This window comes from Phaseolus vulgaris, chromosome 11 (assembly GCF_000499845.2).
Source record: "Phaseolus vulgaris cultivar G19833 chromosome 11, P. vulgaris v2.0, whole genome shotgun sequence".
NCBI classification, from domain to species: domain Eukaryota; kingdom Viridiplantae; phylum Streptophyta; class Magnoliopsida; order Fabales; family Fabaceae; genus Phaseolus; species Phaseolus vulgaris.
In genome coordinates, this window is record NC_023749.2 from 30,075,413 (window position 1) to 30,101,105 (window position 25,693).

A 25,693-nucleotide genomic window follows, 5' to 3' on the forward strand; every position below is an offset into this window, starting at 1 on the left:
GTAGTGAAAATACAATAATAATAATTATCTGTATCTTAAATTTGAATAGTGAAAAAATACTGTTAAGAAAAAGGCAGTGCAGTGGGGGAGAGACGAGATTACAGAAGTATTAATGATTAGTCCTTGGCCAAATAAAAGAAGGTGACGAAGATTATAAAGAAGAGAAGGAAATGAAAAAGAAAACTGATGAGAATATTTCACAGACCTTTTATGGTTGATTAAATTTAAAAATAAGAATAAAATTATAATATTTGAAAATGGTTATAAACTGTGGTACGTGTAGTTGAAGAGAAGAGTGTTATTTGTTAATAAAATGTTGGGGATAAAATGGCTGGTTTTGTGGGGCCATCCGATCCTGTATGGTTTGTCTGTATTCCTTTTCTTTTTCTTCGATAACGTGCAGACAGATTTGGTATGCACCATTCCACCCATGCCCTTGGCTGGCTTTCACTATAAACCAAACCCATTCCTTCTTTTCCTTTATCCTTTTCCTTTTTCAATCTCTCCCCAAACTTTCATTCCACTACATGCACATACATCCTATTCACCTGCCTCTCCATGCCTCCAACAAAACCCATCCATCCATTAATACCATCTCCTTCCATAAATTAATTAACATCCATCCATCCATCCATCCTCACAAACACAACCCAACCTAATCCATTTTCATTTTTCACACACTCTCTAGTCTCTCTTCCTTGCAAACACTCTTCCTATACAGTACACTGTCATATCATAAAATTAAATAAATTAAATATTAAAAATACAAAGACCTGGGATTGGAATTGTCTTACCGAAAATGGCTGACGGAACAACTGTTAGCAACCTGCCGGAGGAGATCCTGTCGAACGTCTTCTCCGCCGTCTCCGACACGCGCACGCGAAACTCGCTGTCCCTGGTGTGTCGAAGCTTCTTCCGCTTGGAGCGCAAGACGCGCATCTCGCTCACGCTGCGAGGGAACGCGCGTGACCTGCACCTCATCCCGACCTCCTTCACGCACGTCACACACCTCGACATCTCCTTCCTTTCGCCGTGGGGCCACGCGCTTTTCTGCTCCTCCGCCACCAACACCTTCGACCCACGCCTCCTAGCGCTCCGCCTCCGCGACGCCTTCCCGCACGTCACCTCGCTCGCCGTCTACGCGCGCGACCCCGCTACTCTCCACCTCCTCCTCCTCTCCCCCTGGCCGGAGCTCTCCAGCGTCAAGCTCGTGCGCTGGCACCAGCGCCCGCCGACGTCGCCTGCGGGATCCGACTTCGCCGTGCTGTTCTCGCAGTGCCGATCGCTCGCCTCGCTCGACCTCTCCTCGTTCTACCACTGGCCAGAGGACCTTCCGCCTGTGCTGGCCGCCAACCCTGACACTGCTGCCTCGCTCCGCCGCCTCAACCTCTTGACAACTTCCTTCACGGAGGGTTTCAAGTCTCATCAAATCGAATCCATCACCGCGTCGTGTCCTAACCTGGAGCACTTTCTCGTGGCCTGCAACTTCGATCCGAGATATATAGGGTTTGTTGGGGACGACACGCTGGTTGCTATTCCCTCAAATTGCCCCAAGCTCTCGCTGCTTCACTTGGCCGATACGTCGTCGTTTTCAAATCGCCGAGAGAACGAGGGTTTCGGGGGAGAAGAAGGTAGGGTTACCCGTGCTACTCTTGTGACTTTGTTCTCCGGACTTCCTCTTTTGGAAGAGTTGGTGTTAGATGTCTGTAAAAATGTGAGAGATAGTAGTTTGGCGTTGGAAGTGTTGGGTTCGAAGTGCCCTAATTTGAGGGTTCTGAAGTTGGGCCAGTTTCAAGGGATTTGCTTAGCCCTTGGGTCAAAGCTTGACGGAGTTGCCCTCTGCCATGGACTTCAATCTTTGTCAGTTGGTAACTGCGCGGACCTTGATGACATGGGGTTGATTGAGATTGCTAGAGGGTGTTCCAGACTTGTTAGGTTCGAGCTTCAGGGTTGCATGCTTGTGACTGAGCAGGGGCTTAGGACCATGGCTTGTTTCCTTAGCAGGACTATGATTGATGTCAAGGTTTCTGGCTGCGTCAACCTCGACACCGCCGCTACTCTCAGAGCTTTGGAGCCCATTCGGGACCGGATTGAGCGGCTCCATGTGGATTGTGTGTGGAATGGTTTGAAGGAAAGTGATGGATTGGGGCATGGGTTTCTCAATTTTGATCTGAAGGGTTTAGATGAACTGGATGGTGGTGGTGAGTTAATGGACTACTTTGGGGGTGGAGAATGTGAGAATACAAGCAAAAGGAAGAGGCAGAGATGCAAGTACGAAATGGGGGTTCAAGATTCCTTTTTGGAAAGCAATGACAATGGTTTCTATGGCAAGTGCTGGGACAAGCTGCGGTATCTTTCTCTTTGGATAAAAGTTGGTGATCTGTTGACTCCATTGCCAGTGGCAGGGTTGGAGGATTGTCCCAGTTTGGAAGAGATTCTAATAAAGGTTGAAGGAGATAGCAGGGGGCAACAGAAACCAGCAGAGCGGGAGTTTGGTCTGAGCATTCTGGCTTGTTATCCTCAGCTATTGAAGATGCAGCTGGACTGTGGTGATACTAAAGGTTATGCCCTCACAGCACCATCAGGGCAAATGGATTTGAGCCTGTGGGAGAGGTTCTTTCTGAATGGGATTGGCAGTTTGAGTCTGAATGAGCTTCATTACTGGCCACCACAAGATGAGGATGTGAACCAGAGGAGTGTGTCACTTCCAGCAGCTGGTTTGCTTCAAGAATGTTACACTTTGAGGAAGCTCTTCATTCACGGAACAGCTCATGAGCATTTCATGAACTTTTTCCTCAAGACACCAAACCTAAGGGATGTACAGCTGAGGGAGGATTATTACCCAGCTCCTGAGAATGACATGAGCACAGAGATGAGAGTGGCCTCGTGCAGCCGCTTTGAAGATGCACTGAACAGGCGTCAAATCTGTGATTGACTTGTAATGTTACAGTTCATGACAATGGAAATTGCTTGCATGTAGAAAGTTTACGTTTCGGAGTTTTTCTCCATTATTAACATCTTGCTCATCTTTTTGTTTAGTTACTATTTTTCTATTTCCTTCTCGCTTTTTATACTGTAACAACCAGACTCGTGTCCAATATTTTTAGTCAAAGAATAAATTATTCTATAACAGATTATAAATATATTGCTTTTCTGTTATCGCACAGAAGATAAGTGATGGATAATGGATTAACTTTCATTGCCCCCACATGAGACTTTAGTTAGAAACGCACCGATGCATGTTTCATTATGCTTTAGATAAAGAACAAAAATTCATAGAAGTTTACATCAGCCGAAAACACTAAAGTAACAACTCTACCCGAAATTCACTATGTACAAAACGATAAACACTGCATCAAAACAGAGAGTACTGGATGTCCACCAAGCGAGAGAGGATCTCCTCACAACTTGGCCGTTCATGTGGTTCCGCCCAACACTCTGCATAGAGAAATCGAGTAACCAAATAAACTAGATGGAATCTGAATAAAATAATAGCATCGATGGAAAAAAGGCATCGAATAATTCGACAGTTGCAGACCTGAAATCAGCCTGCCTAGCGGGCCTTCAGGAATATCCAATCGAGAACCCTCGTTAGCAACGGTATAAACCACCTAATCAGCAGACTAAAGTGTTAACATAAATAAAACATCACATTTTGAAGAACCAAAATTTTCAATAAAAACATAAAGGAAATGCAAACTCTTTATGGAAGATTAACAAAATCGTCCATCAAACATACCCTCTCCGGAGGCACGCCTTCCCATGGCCTATTCAAGGTGCAGAGCTCCCACATTATGACCCCCAGGCTGAATATATCACATTTTTCAGTGAATGGTTCATTTCGAACAAGTTCAGGAGCCATCCATTCCGGGGTTCCAGCTGACAAGGAATCTCTCATGGGAGAATCTTCTATTATTCTTGAAAGTCCAAAATCACATATTTTCACCGTCCAATGCTTGTCCACAAGACAATTTGCACTTTTCACATCACGGTGAATAATCTTCATACGATGTATGTGCATTAGGCCCCTAATCGCCACCATGGAACTCTTGTGAATGTTTTAACAGATCAAATGCCATTTTAAAAGCGAATACGTTTTTCTTACTGAAATAAGTGTTCAACTTCTGAAAGTTGTACATAACCAGGATGTTTCACAAATAACTTACCGGCAAATGTCCCGCAACATCTTTAGTCTTCTCCGCCAACTAAGCTTCTTCTTTTGACCACTCACATGAATCAAGTAAAACAAAGAGCCCATCTCCATGTATTCAGTTACCATTGACAAGCGTGGGGGCTTTGTGCATGCACCAAGAAATAAGATAACTGCATAAAAATCAGTCGCTTGATATATATCAGATGGTCCCAAAAAAGTCATGCACCAAGAGATATTCTTATTTACAAAGATATATGCACAATATCATTCTTAGTATTTCGAGCAAGGAGGAATTGAGTAATAATTCCAAACTTTCAGTTGTCAAAAACATCCAGAAAACAGAATGTCCAAGATCAATTACTGAAAAGACCCATATAATAACTAGTTAGGATATTGGGGAGTACCATTAGGATGTCGGAGCCGGCTGGAGGAATAAAGAGACGGAACAAACAAACTGCGAGTCAGCAAATGTTTGATGAAACAAAATTGCTGGAAAATAGCAAATCAGCGTGTAATACCTGAGAATGGATATCTCATTGCAGAAATCTTCCATGTTTTCAGCAGTTAAATCTTGCTCTAGGAAAACTTTGATTGCGACATCTGTGCCATTCCATATGCCACGGAAAACTTCTCCAAAGAACCCTGGAAAAGAACAGGACAATCACGTGTCATAAGTTTATATGAAGCTAGTTTTTCTCCCGACGGTTCAAAATCATGAATTTAAAATCATCAATTGTATCATAGTTTTAGTAACAAATTAAAAAAATTAACTAATAAACTGAGCATACACAATTTCAATAATAATAGCATGGTATATAACTTTATTTTTTCCCTAAATACTGAGACTTCAATTCAGATATCTTCATAAATTCCAAAAGTTCGTTTTTCCCTTGTCATGTTTGATTGATTTTGGGTTCCTGAATTGCTAATTCTAGGCTAGATTTCTTTACTAATTAATAATAAATTGATTACTCAGTTTCTTTCCACCTTCACTTGGCAGTATTTCTTTAGCTGAACATACATATAGTTCTTCAACATTTTTTTTCTTTTTCCTTGTTCTTGTTCTTTCTCTAAAGGAGATCACACTCACCAACCCAAAACCTTGAAATTGTTGAAACCCAAATAGAGGGTATAAAAGGAATCATCCATTAATTTTTCAAGTGGGAGAAGTAAAAATCATTGAATATTTTAAAGGCATCATCTTAAATTTAAAATCAGACAATGAAAAAACTAGGAAAACTCTGGTTGCCTCAACAGATCGGACCAGATCTGTCTAGGTCTGTCACAATCAATAAGAAATATGCAGGGAAATCCAACCTCAAGAAATATTTAGAGTCTAGTGATTCATCCAGAAACTAATTTGCAGTCATTTCAGAAACTCAGCCATGCTTAAATCACAAGTGATACTGAGTCCAACAGCAAAATCAAAACTCGTGATTTTGATAACTACAAGGGGAAAGCTGTGAAACGTACCAATCCCAACGCGAGTTCCAACAGTCAATTCTGTGAAATCGATATTCCATTCTTCATATGGCAACAGAGGTCTATCATTGAACATTGGTGATTCAAGGACTTTATTCCAAGTAGACTCCAGTTCATCATTCATTGGATATCCTGACACTTCACTTCTCTCAGACGCTTGTCCTCTATAATCGTGCGGGGAAGAGGGTAATGACATTGCCTTTTGAGACGTTACAGGGTCACAGTGGGGCGAATACAAAGGGGACCTCTCTTGATGCCCATCAAGATGGAAACTTGACTTCTGTTATATCACATAACAGGAATCAGATGAGGCAAACTACATGCCTTATAACGGAAGTTAATCCAGAAAACCTTGTAAATATAGTTTACTTGTTACTGCAATCATCAATAATAAACACATTATAGAACTGTGAATATATTCCAAATTAGTATAAATTAAATTATACTGAAGCCATCACCAAATTTAGTAGTTGACATGTCTTCTTTTATCATACTTATGAACTATGAGAGCACATTGCTTTCTACTAGACTGAGTTATGTAATCAAACCATAATTATGATGCATAGGATATACTGAAAGAAGCAACAGGCAGAGTATCAAGGCTTAAATAAAGCATATTGTATTGTTACAAAAATAATGCAGACACACTTTTTTCTGAAGATCCATACTGCCGGCTCTATCATTTGGCAAATGGAACAATGAACTGTCAACTACCCCTTGCTCACTCAAAAGACGATTTTGCTTTAGTGTTTCATTCATTGCCCGTACCGCCCTGCAGACATTAGATCGTGAGTTATAGCATTAATGAAACAGCTTACAAATCAACAACAGCACATATGCTACATTCATATTTCATTGAAATAACATGATTATGCATTACGAAAATTGTAAATCAATGATCATTAGTTCACTTGATTAAAGTACAAGTATAATCGTATGCACTCTATGCAGTAGCTATTTATCACAAAGGAGGAACCATTTGTTGGAGTTGCTGTTTCTGGCAAGTGTGCCTAGATGTATCTGATGAATCCAACCCTTGATGCATTTGAAAAGAAAATTGAAGACTTAGATGTGCTTAGTGTGTGTCTCTATATTTTTTATTTGTACGTAAGTTTCTCTCTCTGAGTTGTTTGATCCTTATTTACTTAAAAGAAAGCTTTTTCAAAAGTGTTTTTAACTTATCTTGATGTCAAGATAATTTTAACTGAATAAAAGATATTTTAGTCCATTGATATTCTCATCTGAGGTCTAAAATGGCAGCAGTGAATATTTTAATAAATAGCTTTATCGAATCAATCTGTTAAAATCACTTAAAACCTTGAGTAGTTCTGAAGATCTGTTTCAATCTGTTAAAACGAGCTTTTAACATATTAAAACTATCTTGGGCTTTCAGAAGAATGTAATCAGTCTATTCTAACATGTTGAGAGTATCATTTAATTCATTTTTTTCACTAGTAAGTGAAATCAACATATTAAAACATAGTTTTAATCCATTAAAACTCACAGAGTATATTCTATATAACTCTCATCTTCATCTCATTTGGTACAATTTTGAAATTTGAGTTTCAAATCTTTCTCCATGCTGAGAGAGTTTGCACTGACCCAAAGCCATTTTCTTGGAGCTTTCTTTTGGTGTTTTAAAGATCATTCTTCTCAGATGAAAGAGAAATTTGTGTTTATCTGAAATTCTCTTCTCATTGTACTTGTCATGATTTAGGTGATGTCGTTTCAATTGTATTCTTCATTTCTTTTATAAGGTTGTTGTTTATAGATAGTGTTTCCAGACTCAGCTCAGTAACAGAATGTTACTGGTGTAGGGTTTAAGAGAGGTGTTCTTGGTGTGTCTTTGTATTGTTTTGTTACTGTAAACGATTTTGTTTTAGTGAGAGATTGACTGGTGTAGTCGAGCTATTGAATTTAACTTTTGTATAAGAGTGAACCAGTATAAAACTGTTGAGCATCTCTTTTTTCCTCTCTCTTGTTATTTTTTGTATTTTTAATTTGTTCTTTGGTTCTTGTCTTGCATTTGAACACATTAAAAGAAAGATAACCAAATTCTAAAATTGATCAACCCTTTAAAGATTCATTCTAAAAGTTTTTTAAAAATCTTGATAGTTCAATTCACTCACCCCCACTCCCTTTCTTGAACTCGACCTTTTCTTATAACACCATTTACAGCAGTCAAGCCTCTAGCAATCTACAAATGAATCTATCAGATAAGTTGAGTAATCACCAAGAATTCAATACACTAAGGGTACCTGGTACCAAGGCAAGTACATATTAGCTTATCTTTTCTACAAAAAAAAAAAAACTAAAACAGAATAAATACTTATCTACACCAAGGACATCATGTTAAGGATATACAGATCCATAAACATAAGAGAGCAGCAATCAACCTTGCAATATCATCACCAATCTCGGGTGTAATGCTGATACTTCTTCTTCGTATTCTACGAACTTCTGATGAGGAGGCACCATCTGACTTATAACTGGATCTGAAAAATGAACTAATTCATCTGTTTAAAAAAATTTGATGAAGAAAATAATTTCTTAAGCTACTGTAGAAACAAATGATAGATCGTCACATGATGGAATCCTTGTGTGTCACAAGCACAACACAAGAAACATATATAATACATGTAGAATGTGCATACATTACGCAGAGATGGACCTAAGCCCATATAGTAAAATACATCTAAGAAGGTGGTGCGTATAAATCATATACATTAAGCATAGAAGTGGATCTTTTATTATTAGGAGAGCCTACCCAATCTGCATAGAATATTCCACAACCCGAGCTTAATTATTGTTGTGTCCATATGAGAAACCTTTTCCAAAGGCTCCTTTAATATACTTTAGAATGCAAACCCCATTCCAATGTCCTGCAACTAACCCACAATGACTACAAAGAAGATGTCAAGACAGGTGACTCTAAGGTTGTTCAGTTTTCCAACCAGTCATCTTGTACCTCTCAGGATCTAAAAGGAGTTCCCCCTGACTTGGTAGAAGTTTAGTATTGGGATCCATATGTATGTCAAGGGACATGGAATTCATTAGCCCAATCTCTTATAAAATATTTGTTGCATAGTTCTCGAAAAAATTGCAACTCTATTGTTGGATTGAGCTACCTCAATTCCAAGAACTATCAATGTTTGCCAAGGTCTTTTGTCTGAAAATGATGACAAATATGTTGTTTTATCCATAAAATGTCATGGTCATCATTACTCGTAAGAACGATGTTATCAACATAAATTACCAAGTAGATACACCTAATTCCTAAATGATGATAAAACATATAATGATTAACCTCGCTCTGAGTCATACCAAATTGTTAGACTACTGCACTAAAATCTACCAACCACGCCCTTGGAGTCTATTTAAGACCATATAAAGATTTGTAGAGACAACATACCAACTTAGAAGACTACTCCTCACAACAAAACTAGGAGTTTGTGTTGTTTCACTAAGGTGTTTATCTTTACGCTTTGCCACACCATTTTGTTGAGGGGTAAATGCACAAGTTGTTTGATGAAAAAGACTATAGGAAGACATGAAAGTGTAAAAAATGGAAAAGATATTCACAAGCATTATCACTTCGGAAAATATGAATAGAAGCATAAAATTAGTTTATAACTTCATTATAAAAATATTGAAATACAAAACACAACCCAGAAAGATTTTTCATTAAGAACAATCAAGTACATCAAGAATAGTCACTAACAGAAGTTACAAAATAATGAAATCCTAAAGTAAACTAACACAACTTGGTCTCCAAATATCTAAATGAACTAAAGCAAAAGGAGACAAAGGTTGTTTAGTGGCACTCCTAAGACAAGAACTACAAATATGTTTTCCTTATTGACATGACTCATACTACCAAGTAGACAACTTAGACGCTACAAGGCATTGAAACTTTGGTAAGGTTAGGATGACCCCATTGTACATGGATGAGAGGAGGGGAGTTCACGATCGAGCCAACATGAGCAGAGATCCATAGTTAATAAAGGCCATGGGACTCACATCCAATGTCAATCATGTATCCCAAACTTTGATCCTTTAAATACAATAAAATTTTTAGTACAAGAAAATAGAGCAGATGAAAGGACTGAGAGATAATAAATTAAATGGAGATTTAGGACATAAAGGACACTGGCAATGGAGAGAGAACAAAGAAGATTTATGAAAAGGGGCTCCAAAGCCATTAGACATAGTGACAGAAGGTAAAATAACAGAAACGGAGAGAGATTTGAAAAGAGACTTATTACCATATGTATGATCAATGGCACCAGAGTCGAGGACTCAAGGGCCAAAAGAGGTGGAGCAAATGATACCAACAAATGAAGTACATATGTGCACAACGAAAACAATGGTACTTGTGGTCTAACATTCCTTATACCATTTGAGAAAGTCGTGGCAGAGTTGTGTTGGGATGTTCTATGTCGCCTGCCTTAATTCTTAGAGTGCAACTTCACATAAATGTGAATTGGTTTAAAGATGAAGTCTGACATGGTATCGGAATCTGTTGCATAATCAGGAGAATTATGTTATAATTAAGTGCAGATTCTATTTTATATTTATTAGGACAGATTTGTTAGTGATTTGATTTGATTTGTACAGCTTTAAACACTCATTATTTCTGGCTTTCATTGCCTATTATTTCTTTCTTTAATTAGGTTGTAAAACAGTCTATAAATAGAGACTGTAATCACATTTGTAAAATATCTCAGAAATATATTTCACTTATTTCTTTCCACTTGGTATCAGAGCTCCTGATCTAGGAGACTCTGCTTCCGCAAATTTTTTTTTAGCCTTCATTGCTGTAATCATTTTCCTTGACAGCCTTCATTGCTGCAATTATTTGTTGGACAGCCTTCATTGCTGCAACTTTCTATTTTCCTTATCCTTTCTCCATTGACCACCACCACCACCTTGCACCATTGACCACCACCGACCACCACTGCCGTCGCTCGCCGGAAACTGCACCGCTCGCCGGAACTGCCACTGCTCGCCGGAAACCGCCGCTGGCCGCCTGAAACCGCCACCGGAAAATTTTTCCGGCAGATTTTTTTTCCTGTGTGTGTGAACAGGATCAAATTTTGCCAATCTGAAAAACTCAGTTGGTTTTTGAACTCTCATGGACTCCCTTAGTAAGCCATCTAGCTATTGTTCCTTTACTATGAGTGGTAAGAGTTCTAGTTTTTTATCCTTTAATGCTTCTAGTACTGAAAATATCTGGATTATAGACTCTGGTGCTACTGATCATATGACACCTCATTCCTCTTCTTTTTCATCCTACACTACTTTATCCGGTAAGCCATATATTACTATTGCTAATGGTTCCACTACCCCCATTAATGGTCGTGGTAACATTCACCTTCAACCTTCATTTCCTTTAAAAAATGTGCTTCATGTTCCCAAACTATCCAATAACCTCTTGTCTATTCAAAAGATTACCCAAGATTTAAATTGTACAGTGGTATTTTTCCCTTCCCATTGTGTTTTTCAGGATCTTGTCACGGGGAAGACTATTGGAATTGCTAAAGAGCAGGGCGGGTTATATTATTTACAGCATGAAGAAAGTAAAAAGGGTGCTAGACTACAGGCACACACTTCTAATCTTCAGCAAGGTCGTGAATCTTGGTCATCCTCTCAGATATGGCTTCAACACAGACGTCTTGGTCATCCTCCATTTAGTACCCTAAAGTCCTTATTTCCTGTTTTATTTACAAAAGTGTCTGCTGAGTCATTTCATTGTGATGTTTGTCAGTTTGCTAAACACCATCGGACAACTTTTCCTCCCAATGGTAATAAAAGTTCTAAACCTTTTGATCTTATTCATTCAGATGTATGGGGACCTTCACCTATTCCTAATATCTCGGGTACAAAATGGTTTGTTTCATTTATTGATGATTGTACTCGGGTTACTTGGTTATTTCTCATGAAAGATAAGTCTGAAGTTTTTCACTTGTTTGTAAAGTTTTACAGAATGATTCAAACACAATTTGAAAGTTCAATTAAGAGATTGCGTTCTGATAATGGAAGAGAATATGTGAACCAAAACCTTTCCAAGTTCCTTGAGGAAAATGGAGTTGTTCATGAATTAACCTGTGTGGACACTCCTCAACAAAATGGGGTTGCTGAAAGGAAAAATCGTCATCTCCTTGAGGTTACTCGAGCTTTACTTTTCCAAACATCTGTTCCTAGATCTTACTGGGGGGAAGCAGTCCTGACTGCCACTTATTTGATTAATAGATTACCCTCTCGGGTTCTAGAGGGTGTTACTCCTATTCAGGTTATGACCACATTCTATCCTTCTATTCCCATGTTGAATAGTCTTCAGAATCGTGTCTTTGGTTGTCCTGCTTTTGTCCATGTTCATAGTCCTAATCGGGGTAAGTTAGATCCTCGTGCCATCAAATGTGTCTTCATCGGTTATGCCCCCTACAAAAAGGGGTACAAATGTTATCATCCTCAAAGTCGTAAAGTTTATATTTCCAAAGATGTCACCTTCCATGAAACAGAGTCTTTCTTTCCTAGTTCTCAGCTTCAGGGGGAGAGTATTCAAGAAGCTGAGGACCTTGAGTTGCCACCTTTTCCTTTGTTACAGGATTTCGTTCTTAGGAAGGATGACAAAGACCCTGCACCAACATCATTACCAGAGAAGAATAATGAAGACAAATATTTTGGAAAACAATATCAGCGAAGGCAACAAGAACCCGTCCTGGTCGAACAGCAACTTCAATTGTCTGAACCGGAGGTAAGAACTCATACCAGTGAGACTCTTGAGGACACCTTAAATACTGCTTTTGAACCTAACCTAAATGATTTACCTATTGCCTTGAGAAAAGAAAAAAGATCTTGTGCCAAATATCCTATATCCCAATTTGTGTCTACAGAAAAACTTTCTATGCAGCACCAGAGTTTTCTTTCAGCTATTGATTCTATCAAAATCCCTACATCGGTACAAGAAGCCTTAAAAGATGATAACTGGATTCGAGCCATGAATGAAGAAATGAGCGCGTTAGAAAGGAATGAGACTTGGGAGATTGTAGAGAGACCAAAAGATAAGAAAGCAGTGGGTTGTAGGTGGATATACACAGTTAAGTATAAGTCTGATGGCACACTGGATCGGTATAAAGCAAGGTTGGTTGCAAAAGGGTACACTCAAACCTATGGGATCGATTATGAGGAGACTTTTGCTCCAGTGGCAAAAATGAATACCGTCAGGATTATTCTCTCCCTGGCGGCACACTTTGGTTGGGCAATGCATCAATTTGATGTTAAAAATGCCTTCTTGCATGGAAGCTTGGAGGAAGAAGTATACATGGAGATTCCACCTGGGTATGGTATTGTTAATGAAGGGAATAAGGCGTGCAGACTTAAGAAGGCCCTATATGGTCTTAAACAATCACCTCGTGCTTGGTTTGGAAGGTTTACTCAAGCTATGGTATCTTTGGGGTACCGACAAAGCCAAGGTGACCATACTCTGTTTATAAAACATTCTCAGAATGGTAAACTCACTCTACTTTTGGTCTATGTAGATGATATGATTATTACAGGTGATGATGAGATTGAAAAACAAAATTTGAGGGAGAGACTAGCTGCTCAATTTGAAATGAAGGATCTTGGGAAGCTGAAGTACTTCCTTGGGATAGAGGTTGCTTACTCGAGACAGGGCATCTTTATTTCTCAAAGGAAATACATCCTTGATCTTCTCAAAGAGATTGGTAAGTTGGGTTGTAAGCCCACTGGAGTGCCAATAGAGCAAAATCATAGGATTGGGAATGATGAGGAAAACCCAAAAGTGGAGAAGACACAATATCAAAGACTTGTGGGAAAACTCATTTATCTTTCACACACTAGGCCAGATATAGCCTATGCAGTTAGTGTGGTTAGTCAATTTATGCATGATCCAAGAGAAAGACACTTGCAAGCAGTAGATAAAATTATTCAGTACTTAAAAGCCTCTCCAGGAAAAGGATTGCTATTCAAAAAGGGGGAAAACTTATCCATGAAAGTATATACTGATGCTGACTATGCAGGATCGATTGTTGATAGGAGATCCACCACAGGCTACTGCATGTTCTTGGGTGGAAATCTGGTGACATGGAGGAGCAAGAAGCAAAATGTAGTTGCAAGATCAAGTGCAGAGGCAGAATTTAGAGCCATGGCTCAAGGGGTGTGTGAACTCTTATGGATGAAGATCATACTTGATGACCTAAAAATAAAATATGAAGCTCCTATGAGTTTGGCATGTGATAATAAGTCCGCTATCAGTATTGCACACAATCCGGTTCAACATGATCGAACAAAGCACGTAGAGATAGACCGACACTTTATTAAAGAAAAGTTGGATGATGGTCTTATAGCCACTGAGTACATCCCTTCAAGACTCCAATTGGCAGATATGTTTACTAAGGGACTTCCCGCAAAACAATTCGAAGATCTTACTTGCAAGTTGGGAATGATAGATATACATTCACCAACTTGAGGGGGAGTGTTGCATAATCAGGAGAATTATGTTATAATTAAGTGCAGATTCTATTTTATATTTATTAGGACAGATTTGTTAGTGATTTGATTTGATTTGTACAGCTTTAAACACTCATTATTTCTGGCTTTCATTGCCTATTATTTCTTTCTTTAATTAGGTTGTAAAACAGTCTATAAATAGAGACTGTAATCACATTTGTAAAATATCTCAGAAATATATTTCACTTATTTCTTTCCACTGAATCTATAACTCATCTTGGTAGTTGCCTATTTTGCTAGGCTTGCCTGGTTTGGCAAACAATTGTGAGGGATGGGGTGTTGGGTAGTTACACTTTGCATGCCTCAATTCTTGGAGTGTAACTTACATATTTGTGGACAATTTCACTTAAAGGCCAATTAGTTTAAGATGAAATCTGACAAGTCGGAGGTCTAGAACTATTAAAAGGAATGGCACCAAAATCATAAGGAATATGGAAAGCAACTTGAGCAATAGTAGCACGAAGCAGAGCAACCATCCAAAGCATGACACTAATCAATTGTGACCGAGTTTGTGGCAATGATCACACCTAGAACAACCTCTGTCAGGTTTGCAAGAACGATCACAATCATCACACTAAAATACCAATGTGTAGGAATCACAAGGGGAAAAAACAAGATATGTTAGGTGATAACTTGCATGGCACATGAACAGGACAGACCAAGCAGAGTTCAATATAAGCACAACAAAGACCCTAATATCGAATCATGAATTGATGAATATCAGGAAGCCCATACAAACACCACCAACATAAATAAGGTTTGACATTGCTTAATTCATGGGCAAGAGTGGCAGTAGAAGGCAATAGTTCATTGAAGTCACATAGAAAACAATGAAATTTGCCCAAGTATTCAACCGTGGATATCAAGGCGTCTAGTGACAATGATACTCAATAGATTTTGGCAAACACCATATAGATATTAAATATCATTAGTGCCCAACAACAAGGCTTGTACCAAACCCCAACACATGTGTCATGGGTGTTGAAGAGATGCTTCAAGGAAAGGTAGATAAACAGTGGACTTATGATCACTATAGACTTAGGCATCAACTTTTGACCATCGAGGGCGGCCTTTTTTATCAATAGAGGTCATTGTCTAAATAAGATGATCAACATAATCTTGACCTTTAAGTCAAAGCTTGATATCAGAGGCCAAGTGCCAATCATATAACTTGTTAATGGAGTGTGGGACATTGACATAATTAGTAAAGATCAAGGATTCAAACCTAGCACCAGTAGAAGAAGCCATGGGCGCAAGGAAGAGAGAGAGAAAATAATGGCAAGGGAGAAAAGAAATGTTCCCAAAAAACGAGTCCCAATCTTGAAGACAGAATCGGAGGAGAGGACACCAGGGTGAGTCAGACACGCTAAGATCAACTGCAACAATGGCCAGACGAACAGCCACAAGTGGCTGTCAGAAATGGACAAAAAGAGGAGCGTGTTTGCTTCTAAGCGCGCATGAGGGCACATGGTTGCACGGATAGCCATGAGTCTGCTTGAGCAAAGCGACTCTAATGGTGGGGTCACCAGTTTGAAAGGTTACAGTGGAGGACAGTGGCAGAAATGGTGTAAAACAACTACAAAAAGGGACAGGAAGATGAGAGAATGGTGAAAATAAGAAAGAAACATAATTTCCAAAAAATTGGCACTTATGGACAATGGGTCCACCAGGAGGGTTAGGATTCAACTATGCTCTATCATATAGAAATAAATCATAGATACTCAATGATGGAATCCTTGTCTATCACAAAAACATATTACATATAGAATATACATACATTACATAGAGATGGGCGTAGGCCCATATAGTAAAATACATCTAATAGTTACATAATGATATACAATAATCATAATGAGAATATGCCCATGCCATCAATGTTAAAAGGTAACCAGATTTAACAAAAAGAAATATAAGGGTTAATGAGCAATTGGCTTATATTTAATCAGTACCGGTCCCGTGTAAAATATAAGTGAAAAATAAAGTAGCCAGCACCCAACCACTGTAAGAGCAAATATTAAGGGACCATAGAGGCATAAACCTTGGAGTAGACTGGTCATCAGCAAAATCTCTAAAAGCAGTTCTGTCACCACTAAGCTTAGACAGTCCATGTGCTGGCAACGATGGATGTTCTGGACTGCAAACCCAGAAATATTTGAAGCAAAATAAAGAGCATCATTTTCTAATATTCTATAAGTTACTTTACCATTTAGAATTCAGAGATCATTTAGAAACTAATGCTGCTAATTGAAAATTTGATAACACAAACCAAATAGAAAGATAAAAATTGGCTCTCCTTATCATAAACAGATAAGTCATCTTTCAAGAACCGAAAGCATGCCAAAAATAATACAATAGCATATATATAGATAATAGATTATTACATACATATATATACACACACACACATGTATATATATGTTCGTCTAACTGGAAGATTTGAAATTTGATAGTTTAACCATGAATAATTTCAAGACAAATGTAGTTTTCTCTAATACAACCATTAGAATATCAGAGATTATTTTGAAGTTTAGATAAATTCATCATTAATAAATAAATTTAAATAGTATAAATTTGAAGACAATGTGATCTTAAATTTATGAGTAAGTTACACCCACCTCTCATGTCCTTTTTTTGGATTTCCCTCATATATCCCTCTATTTTAAAAACCTACAGAAAACTCCTTAATTGTTTACACAACATTACACTAAAACCCCTTATAAATTAAACTAACACTCCTCAATTGTTTGAAAAATATTATGTGTACAAACAAGGGTGGATGTTTTCCAGACATAAAAAAATAGGGTATTATGTGCAATCTAAAAAGATCTTAGGAGGTGTTAGGGTAATTTACCTAAAATTTGTATCTGGAATCAGTTTATTCCAAATAATTAATTTAAGATCCACTAGTCAGCAGATAACAAAAGGCCCTCTAATATCAGTCACCAAAGCTTCAGATAGTAAGAGGAGCAAAGCAACAAGCAAAATACTCCATCCAAAAATGGCATATTCTCCGCCTTGGAAATTAAAAACAAATCGAATCAGCATTTTGCTGTGTCATCTAAAGTCAGATGATAAGTATCATAATCATAAAATCCATGCACTACTTTCAAAAGCCCGAATAGTAGTCTGCAATCTATCAAGACTATGAAGACCTAACACCTTATTAAGCCAAGAATATCTCTAAAGAGAAATAGAAGTCTTCCCACCAAATTGGCAATAGTAATGATGTGAACCTTTATCAGAAATAACCATTAGCTATTTATCACCATGTTCTCCTTTTATCATTCTCTGTCTAGGACCAGGCCAAGTATTCTTCAAGTAAAGAATCATTGTGCAAACATAAGTAGTTCGAGGAAAGGTAAAGATAAAAAAAATTCACTGAGCAATAATAAATTTAACCAATACAGAACATAAACCATTATTTTCAAAATATGAAGCAAATACAGAGATGACTAAATTAATGGAAAGTGCTGGCCTATATCAACTATCAAGGTGATAGCAGGTCCTAGTTTTCTGAAATACAAAGGTGGTGCAAAAAGCAAGAAAAGGTACAAGCCTAGGCAACTAGAGTGCCCAGCCTATCCCACGAGTCCCACCAACTAATTCCAGACTACCCCCTTTTCTCACTTCTACCCCTTAATACCTCCTTACACACGCAACATACTCCTGAGCCTACACTCCAGCTCCGCAGAGACCCAATCTGCCCTTATTTTCATTCTCTCTCTTGGCTTTCATTTCCTACAGCACATCTTTTCTTTCTTCTTCCATGGACTAGTAATTATAGGGGCTCTAATCAGAGATAATTTCGGAGAGATAATTTCGGAGTAAATTTCTTCATGCTGCAACAGTAAATTTTTTCTTGTCAACAACTTTAATTCTTTCATAAACACTCTAAGCTTTCCACCCTCTAGTTAGTGTTGAAATCAGTTTGATATAGCTTTTGTTATCAGTGTTTTTATCAGCTGTTCTCTTTTACAGCTTTCTTTTTTTCCATTCTCTATATAAATAGAATCCTTGTTTCCTTTGTACTTTTTTATCAATACAAAAATGAGAACTTTGTAAGTACCATTAACAATAAAATACCAAAGCAAGATCATGAACAATATCAATAGTTTATTCTGAACGCAACATGCATGCTTATCATCAATCCAAAACCACAAGGAAATTATGAATAACCTTGAACTAGCAGTCCTCTGTTCAGCAATGACCTTTCTCCGACTCCGCCGACCAAATGCAGTTGCAATGTTGGGTTCACTATGTGAAAAACTGGGAGAATTGACAAAACATCAACAGGAAAAAGTTGGTAGTTTACATCTCAAGAGAGTGGTGAGAAGAAGGATCAAAATAAAAAAGATGGGAAAAAAGAGAGGAGAAAAGCTTTTATTGAAAGAAAACAATGTGAAAAGGCCAATCTGTGTCATTTCAAAATAAGCAAAGGAAGTATTACCTCAAATTTCTTTCCAGACTGGTATTTGATCGTAACATCATATTTCGCAGGGGAAGGCCTGATACATTTGAAGATACTTCAAATCTTCTGTGGAATTGGAGGCTTTCCTCCTTTTCAACACTGATAGGGGCACCAAGAGAAAAATTGGTCAATTGATAAATCTCATAGCTACCAAAACATATGGCCTCAAGGCAATAGGGCAATGCATAGTCAGAATTATCGATGACAAGTGAAAATGCTAATTGCAGTCCAACTTTGGACCACAACCCCCCTCCCCACCCTAATAAAACCACCCTACAGTTTGATGCTAATATGGCACCGTTTTTACTGATCTAGGCAACGCCATCTTGCAAAAATTTGAAGATGAGGCAGTATTCTATTGACTTTGCTACCTGGATACACAGCAACATGCCACAAAAAAACAAAGTGCCATAACATCATCAATCTGACAAGGATTGAATTGCATGATTTAGAAAACTGTGAGGACATGACATATGTTGCAATCATAATTAGATGAAATTAGGTTTAATAGAGAAACAAAGATAGTAAAAAAGTAATTAGGGTAAACAATAAATAACCATTTTCCAAACCGCTTAGAATCTAACCTCTCTGAAACCCCATATAAAGGACTATTTGGTTCTAATGGGGAATCACAGGAATCATTTTCTGCAGAATCACTCTCTCCAGCTGCAGAAACGTGTGTCATAAGAATTGATTTTGTTGATCGTGGCAATAGTTGGCCAGGAAAACGCATAAGATCAACCAGCAATTCCACAGAATTTAACACAACTATCACTGACATATGCTTGTAGGAGTCCACACATTCAGCAGCCCCGTCATTGGGAAAACCCTGATAAAGAGAATGGCAAAACAAGATATCATAATAAATAACATTCTATATTTATAATTGATTCTTTTGCTAAAAATATTTCATTAGAGTATTTGGATTGAAACTCGTAAAGTAGTTAAGTTAATGGCAGAGAATAACTGCAATCTGAAACAACCAAAGAAATCAGAGCTCACCATCATAAGCCTACTTTCCAGACCTACAGTATCTGCTAATACTTTAAATAAGATAGCTCGAGGACGGCATGAACCATGCCTTATTTGCCCCAGCATCTGGACACCATGATTCTCAAACATGTGGGAGTGGGAGGATTCCTCAACTGCAGCTTTTGCTGGACTTTCTACATTTGGTCGCTTATAAAAGTCAGAAACCTGTGCAGAATTTAAGGTCAAAATAATGCTGAGCACCTTTGTATTTTGCTTAAAAATAAATACATGCATACATAGAAACATCTAATAGATAATTGAAAATAATACCTATCAATAAACTTGTAGTTGATGATTAAGAAGAAATCATTCATTAAAAAATGCAATAACTAAAATCAGAGAGTAAAAAAAAATGAACAGCTCAGCCAAGAAAAGGAAAAATTATCTTGAAAAATTAATAGTGGGACTAGTTTGGAAAGTACTTCACCTTAGAAAATACATTTTGTACAAGGAAGAAAATCTCCCCAGACCAATGGAGAAACAATAATACATAATCCATGCACACTAAAAGATACAAAAATAAGATGCAAAAATAGTACATACTAATCCAGCTATCTTCTTAATCATTGCAGGTGGATTTGAATTTAATCCTTTAACCAATGCCACAATTAGTTGCTTCAACATAGATAACCTTCTATCTTTCTCTGAATCCACAACAATGACATCAGCCCTGAAACCCTCTCCACCCAAAGCTTGAAGCTCATCCAAAGTAGGAATACTATCAAAAAATTTCTTGAGTCTTTTCTCCTGCACATTTAAGTTATATTTTAGTTACACATGAAAGAACAGGGGTACCACATACAAACTACAAAATACAAGCCATAAATGAGCAGAAAATAATTACAAAATATTCTAAAACTGTCACTCAGTAAATTGTTAGAACATATAATTAACCATAAGAATTTAACAAAATACATATAGAATGTATGAAACAAAATGGGCTGAAATATGATCATTTTCAATAGGGAAACTTCAACAAAATATGCAAGACTAAATGATCCTTTCTTTAACAATTGGTTATACCTCTGATGAGAGTTTGATACTATAAACACTAACTACTTAGTAGTTGCATTTCACATGCTAAAAACATGCCTTACTCTAGCGTGCCCCAGGCAATGTATGTGACGTTAAGCTATTCCAGTTCCATTAATTGCTTCAAGCACAACATGCTACATCAAGCACACAACATACTACTTCAAGCACAGTACATGCTACGCCACTCATACCAAGTAGCTGCAAATGATCTTCCAGAAATTTATATAACAGTAATATTCAATGTTTGTAGTTCATATAACCCTACTTTTCCATAAAATTGCAGCTACAAATGGGTCTTCTTTACCATTTTTTATTAAAATATAATTAGTGAGAGAATGAGAAAAATAGTAAGAATTTAAAAATAAAAATAAATAAATAAAATAAAAACTCACTGGAATAACTGAATAAAAACCATTGGGTATTGGTTCTGAAAGCATTCCAGTGCGCCAGAGAATTTGTGACGCCTTTTGAGGTGACATAACATCTTGGTTAGCATGTCCTGATAATTCTTTATTATTTAAGGTTTGATCTTGAGAGCTCAAGGAAACGGATTCAAAATTTTCAACAAAGTCTGAAGGCCACCATGACATGTTTAATGGCCTTCGCTCTGCTGGCCCTGCATCTTCTCGTGTCTCTTCCATGTTTTCATAAAAATGGAATTTAAAACCATTTCGCCACACTTCTTAACCCATAAGAGACATATCACAGCTGAAGATAGCTCTAAAATCACAAATCATCGAAAAACATACTTTTGCAGCTCCAACTCCTTCAACCTGGAGACCACATAGCCTGCACAAACAAAAGAACAAGGCACATAAAGTAAGAAGATGCAAGAATGAACCATTTTACCATACTATCAAACACGCTAGCATAAACATTGAATACGGTCATGAGTACCAATGATCAGTAATTACAGTACTTGTTAACTTGTCCATTAAACCTTGGCCCAAACCTAATGTCTCCAAAAGTACATTTATTTATACTAATTCCATTTATTGGGTAAACCAAACATTCTCTCTTCCACTCTCTATTCCCAAGCTTCTTTTTTTGATTTTTTTTCTATATTTAATCTCCACCCAAACCAATTATCCCCACTCGGTCTCCTTGCCTACTCTCTTCTCTTTACCCACTCAACTTCAAACTAAGCAGGCGCATATGGAAATAGAGTTTCAAATTTCAATTTAACTCATCTTTTTACAATTCATTCATTAAAATTAATGCATTTCAATAATTAAAACAAATACTTCTAACACTAACAACTAAACCGCCACATATCACCTTTGCACAATCATAAAAGGATCTAACACAGAAAAAAAAAAAAACACATCAAAAGAGAACAACAACAAAAACAACCAAAACAAATCTACATTGTGCCAGACTCAGTTCCATTCGATCCAAATTTTAAATCAGCAACAAGCGAAAAGCAAAAGGTGAACAACAGAGATTAAATTGCAAGAAGGAAAGCAGGAGCAGTGAAGAAACATCCAACAATGCAAAGCAAGAGCCAGAAAGAGGAACAGTAACAGAATTGAAATTGGCGCGAATGTGAATACTAGAATGAAAGGACGCGTTGACGAAGAAGAAATGGGAGAGAGAAACCGTTAGTACCTACCGGCGAGAGATCGAAGCATTAGAGCGGAGAAACAGCGAGTGGCGGATTAGCATTTGAATCTCAACGACTCTGCGAAGGTTTTATAGCGAAGCGCAGAGCCATAAAACACAGAAGTGACAACAATAAAGGTGGGGGAAAGGACAAAAAGGAAGCGCGATGGTGATGATGGAAACAAGGAAGTTGAAAGAGAGAGGGATTTGATCGTTTTGGGTTTAGGATTGACGGAGGGAGAAAGCGATGGGCATGGTTGGTTAGTTAGAGATTTGGGTTTGGGAGAGATTTAAGAGTGAGTGAGAGCTCACGTGAGAGGTTATATTTTACAATACAAGTTAGAAGAATCTGGGGACCTTGCAACCTCACTCTCTCCGCCAGCTAACTAAGTTCATAGACTTTCCTCTCTCGTCTTTATTCTTAGTCTAAATTCTTCCCTCTTTCACCTCTATTTTTTTTACTTCTTCTCTTTCTTTCTTTTTTTTACTTTTTATAGCAATTAATATATTTATAAATGAATTTAACAGTTATATACCATACCGTAAAGTCATTTCTTAATGTTAACTAATTCAAATATTTATTATAAAACTTCACCAACTTATCATTTTTTATTGAACAATAATTTATTTTTTATTTTTCATAAAAGGTAATATCACAAAAGAGTGACACCATAAATTAGTGGGAGGAAGTTTTTTTTGTTAATGGGACAAAATATTTCATTAGCTTGATGATTAATCGTTATAAAAACATTGATAATTATTTTTTTACTTAAACGAATCAAATGAATACCTTATTTAAGAAATATAAAGTTAGCATTTTCGTACAATGTTAATAATGTGAAAAGGGTTTTAGACTGTAAATAAATTAATAACTTAGTACAAAAAAGAGTTAAAGTGTTTAATTTTTTTATATTTTTATGTTTTTTTAACTTAGACTTACCAATGATAATAATGATAGGAAAATATAATTTGGTTCAATTAAAAAGAAATACTGCGTCTGGACACTTAGTCAATTATTTTTTTAACGAAAAATAACGTTTTTAATATAATTTTAAATTTTTTTATAAATTTTAATTACCATTTATTAAAAAATATAATTTTGTCCGTGTTTTTTTTTAATAAAAAATCATTTCTAACAAGTAGTTGAAATAGCCTTTAAGTATAATCAAACTTATGAATTTTCTTCAACTTACAAATATTTTGAAAAGTTGTAGCAATGCATAAAAAAAAACTAAACATAGTTTTTTTTACATAATTGAGTATTTAGTAAAATAAAACTCAAAAAAAAATATAATGGTAAAATTATAAATTATATTTGTATTGGCTAGAGTGTTCGGACCTCGCTCCAAGCAAGATCAGGGTAGTTTCTTAAAAATCCTAAAATGTACTTTAAATGTATTTATTTTTTTACATTCTAAATTATGGAATCCGAACAAAATCTGGATTGACACTTTCAGTAAAATTTTGGATCCACCAATCCGTAATTGAAAATATGCATTTCACATTCAAAAATCCATCATTGAAAAAAAACATTCCGGATCCATCAATCCATAACAGAAATATACAATGCAGATTCAGAAATCCATAATTCAAAAAAAAATACATTCTGGATCCACAAATCTGTAACAGAATTAAGCTTCTAGATTCAGCAATCCGGAAATCAATAATTTATGCAAAATTTGCTTCCGGAACACTCCCTCATCCGAAAAAAAAATGATTCAGTTTTGGATTGATGAATTTGTAACACAGTCCCAGGTCCCGATTTCCACTAACCACGGTGTCACTTTTCAAATAAAAAATCAAGGTCAGTTTTGAGATTTATAAAATTGTGGGGGTGTAGGAAAAAAACATAGGGGTACAGGAAGAATAAGCCTTAGATCAGCTTGATTTTTGGGCCAATATAGGCCCAAGGGGTGGGCCATGAGCTTGGCCCAGATGGTGCTAGACAACTCGAAAAAGATAATTAAAATAGAAGAAATATTCTAATTGTTTATAATACATATGTTAAATTAAATATCAATAAAAGTTGTTGGAAATAAAGTAGTTAGCATCCAAGAATAAATGTGCATGTGAACATAATGTTTTATTGTTGTTAGCACCCAAGAATAAAGGTGCACGTAAGCAGTATGTTTTTATGTTATGATTATATTTTTCCTGTTGAAAATCTTGCTCTGTTGAGATTGGAGAAAACCGTTGAAGGGATATCTATAAAAGGGGTTTGAGACCCAACGCTGTTTTTGAATACTTAAGACTGGAACTGATTTGATATCTTAAATGCTCTCACTGATTTGACCGTTGAAGTGTGATCAACAGGTAGAGCCCCCTTTGCCCCAGCAAAGCGGTATCCCGGAGCAACAATTGGAGACAAAGCAGAAGAGGGGCTTGCCCATTCAGACAGTCTGAGGCCAACGAGAACATTTGGCGCATACCGTGGGGCACGATAAAACTTGATCTCATCCACATTTTCGACTAAGCCTTCTGACGTGATGAGAAATACAAGGCAAGGTCTGCTGGGATCCGAATGAAGCGATGCAACTCATTGAGGCCATGAGAGTCGTTCGAGAGGCAAACGAAGAATGTTGAAGAGAGCAAGAGCGAGTCCAAGAGGAAGCCAAGGCAAAGCAAGAGCGACTACAAGCAGAAGCCTGAGCTGAGCAAGAGCTCTTGTAAGATCGTCTGATGGCAAAAATCGAGGCCTCCTCGATAGTTATGGAGGAGTTGTACAATATTTTCAACGTCAGGCAAAGGGGGGGAGAGGCACTGAAAGACTATTTGAGTATGTTCTGTGCAGTCATAATGAACATTCAAACACACGATGAAGAGATGATGGTCGTCGCCTTCGTACAAGGGATAACAGCAGGATTGCTCAGTGATTCGTTAATTAGGAATCTAGCAGAGACATTCTCCGAGGTATGTGAACGAGTTGTCGCTCACATTGAAGCGGAAGAGATCGTGCTCAGGAAGAATGGCAGCTCACGCTCAAAGCAACCTAGGCCCAAGGAGTTCAACCGAGATTGGTCCCTGGGGGTTAATGAAACCTCCATCAAGAAGAGAACAGACTCAAGGTACGTCCCATATGTAGCCAAGAGAGATGAGCCCAAGACGAAAGTCAGGGAAGGGTCAGCAACCAGGCCCAAATTCCGAGTATCTTATAAAGAGCTCTTGAGCATGCTAAGGGTAACGGATAAGCTAAAATTTCCCCAAAAGATAGATCGGTTCTTGGGATCACGAAAGATACTTGGTGTGATTTCCACCGAGCATTTGGGCACAACGTTAACTGATGCATAGCCTTAGGTTTCCAACTAGCTATCCTGGTCAATGAGGGATTCTTGAAGGAGTACCTCAATGCTAACCAGGAAGAACCAAAGGGAGATGTTGCTATCAGGGAC

General features: G+C 37.4%; 2 protein-coding genes across 7 annotated transcripts; one reads left to right on the top strand and one right to left on the bottom strand.

Moving 5' to 3' along the window:
* The first annotated feature begins 201 nt into the window (after positions 1–201).
* On the top strand, positions 202–3,038 carry LOC137830578 (F-box protein MAX2). Its single transcript, XM_068638016.1, has one exon. The coding sequence runs from the start codon at positions 800–802 to the stop codon at positions 2,933–2,935; it is 2,136 nt and encodes a 711-aa protein (XP_068494117.1). The 5' UTR covers positions 202–799; the 3' UTR covers positions 2,936–3,038.
* Positions 3,039–3,178: 140 nt separating this feature from the next.
* On the bottom strand, positions 3,179–22,749 carry LOC137830541 (serine/threonine-protein kinase EDR1-like). 6 transcript variants are annotated; one of them, XM_068637980.1, is made up of 17 exons: positions 22,315–22,749; positions 21,095–21,491; positions 20,211–20,414; positions 19,638–19,832; positions 19,220–19,464; positions 18,615–18,734; positions 18,344–18,433; positions 16,206–16,301; positions 8,032–8,130; positions 6,284–6,407; positions 5,627–5,915; positions 4,672–4,795; positions 4,558–4,577; positions 4,167–4,323; positions 3,740–4,028; positions 3,539–3,611; positions 3,179–3,438 (listed from the first exon to the last, which is right to left on the bottom strand). In XM_068637980.1, the coding sequence occupies exons 2-17, from the start codon at positions 21,341–21,343 to the stop codon at positions 3,356–3,358; spliced, it is 2,457 nt and encodes an 818-aa protein (XP_068494081.1). In that variant the 5' UTR covers positions 21,344–21,491; positions 22,315–22,749; the 3' UTR covers positions 3,179–3,355. The 6 variants fall into 6 exon arrangements, with proteins under 6 accessions (XP_068494081.1, XP_068494089.1, XP_068494072.1 ...); XM_068637988.1 differs by having other exon boundaries at positions 22,311–22,721; XM_068637971.1 differs by having other exon boundaries at positions 8,032–8,142; positions 22,311–22,721.
* Positions 22,750–25,693: the final 2,944 nt, after the last annotated feature.

Bases quoted from the DNA above. Each gene is read 5' to 3' on its own strand.
- LOC137830578 (XM_068638016.1), top strand. From the start codon at position 800: ATGGCTGACGGAACAACTGTTAGCAACCTGCCGGAGGAGATCCTGTCG.
- LOC137830541 (XM_068637971.1), bottom strand. From the start codon at position 21,343: ATGGAAGAGACACGAGAAGATGCAGGGCCAGCAGAGCGAAGGCCATTA. The intron at 6,408-8,031 runs GTTGATTGCTGC...TAATGTCTGCAG, and splicing joins ATTGGTGATGATATTGCAAG to GGCGGTACGGGCAATGAATG. The intron at 5,916-6,283 runs GTGTGTCTGCAT...GTGATATAACAG, and splicing joins GTATGGATCTTCAGAAAAAA to AAGTCAAGTTTCCATCTTGA.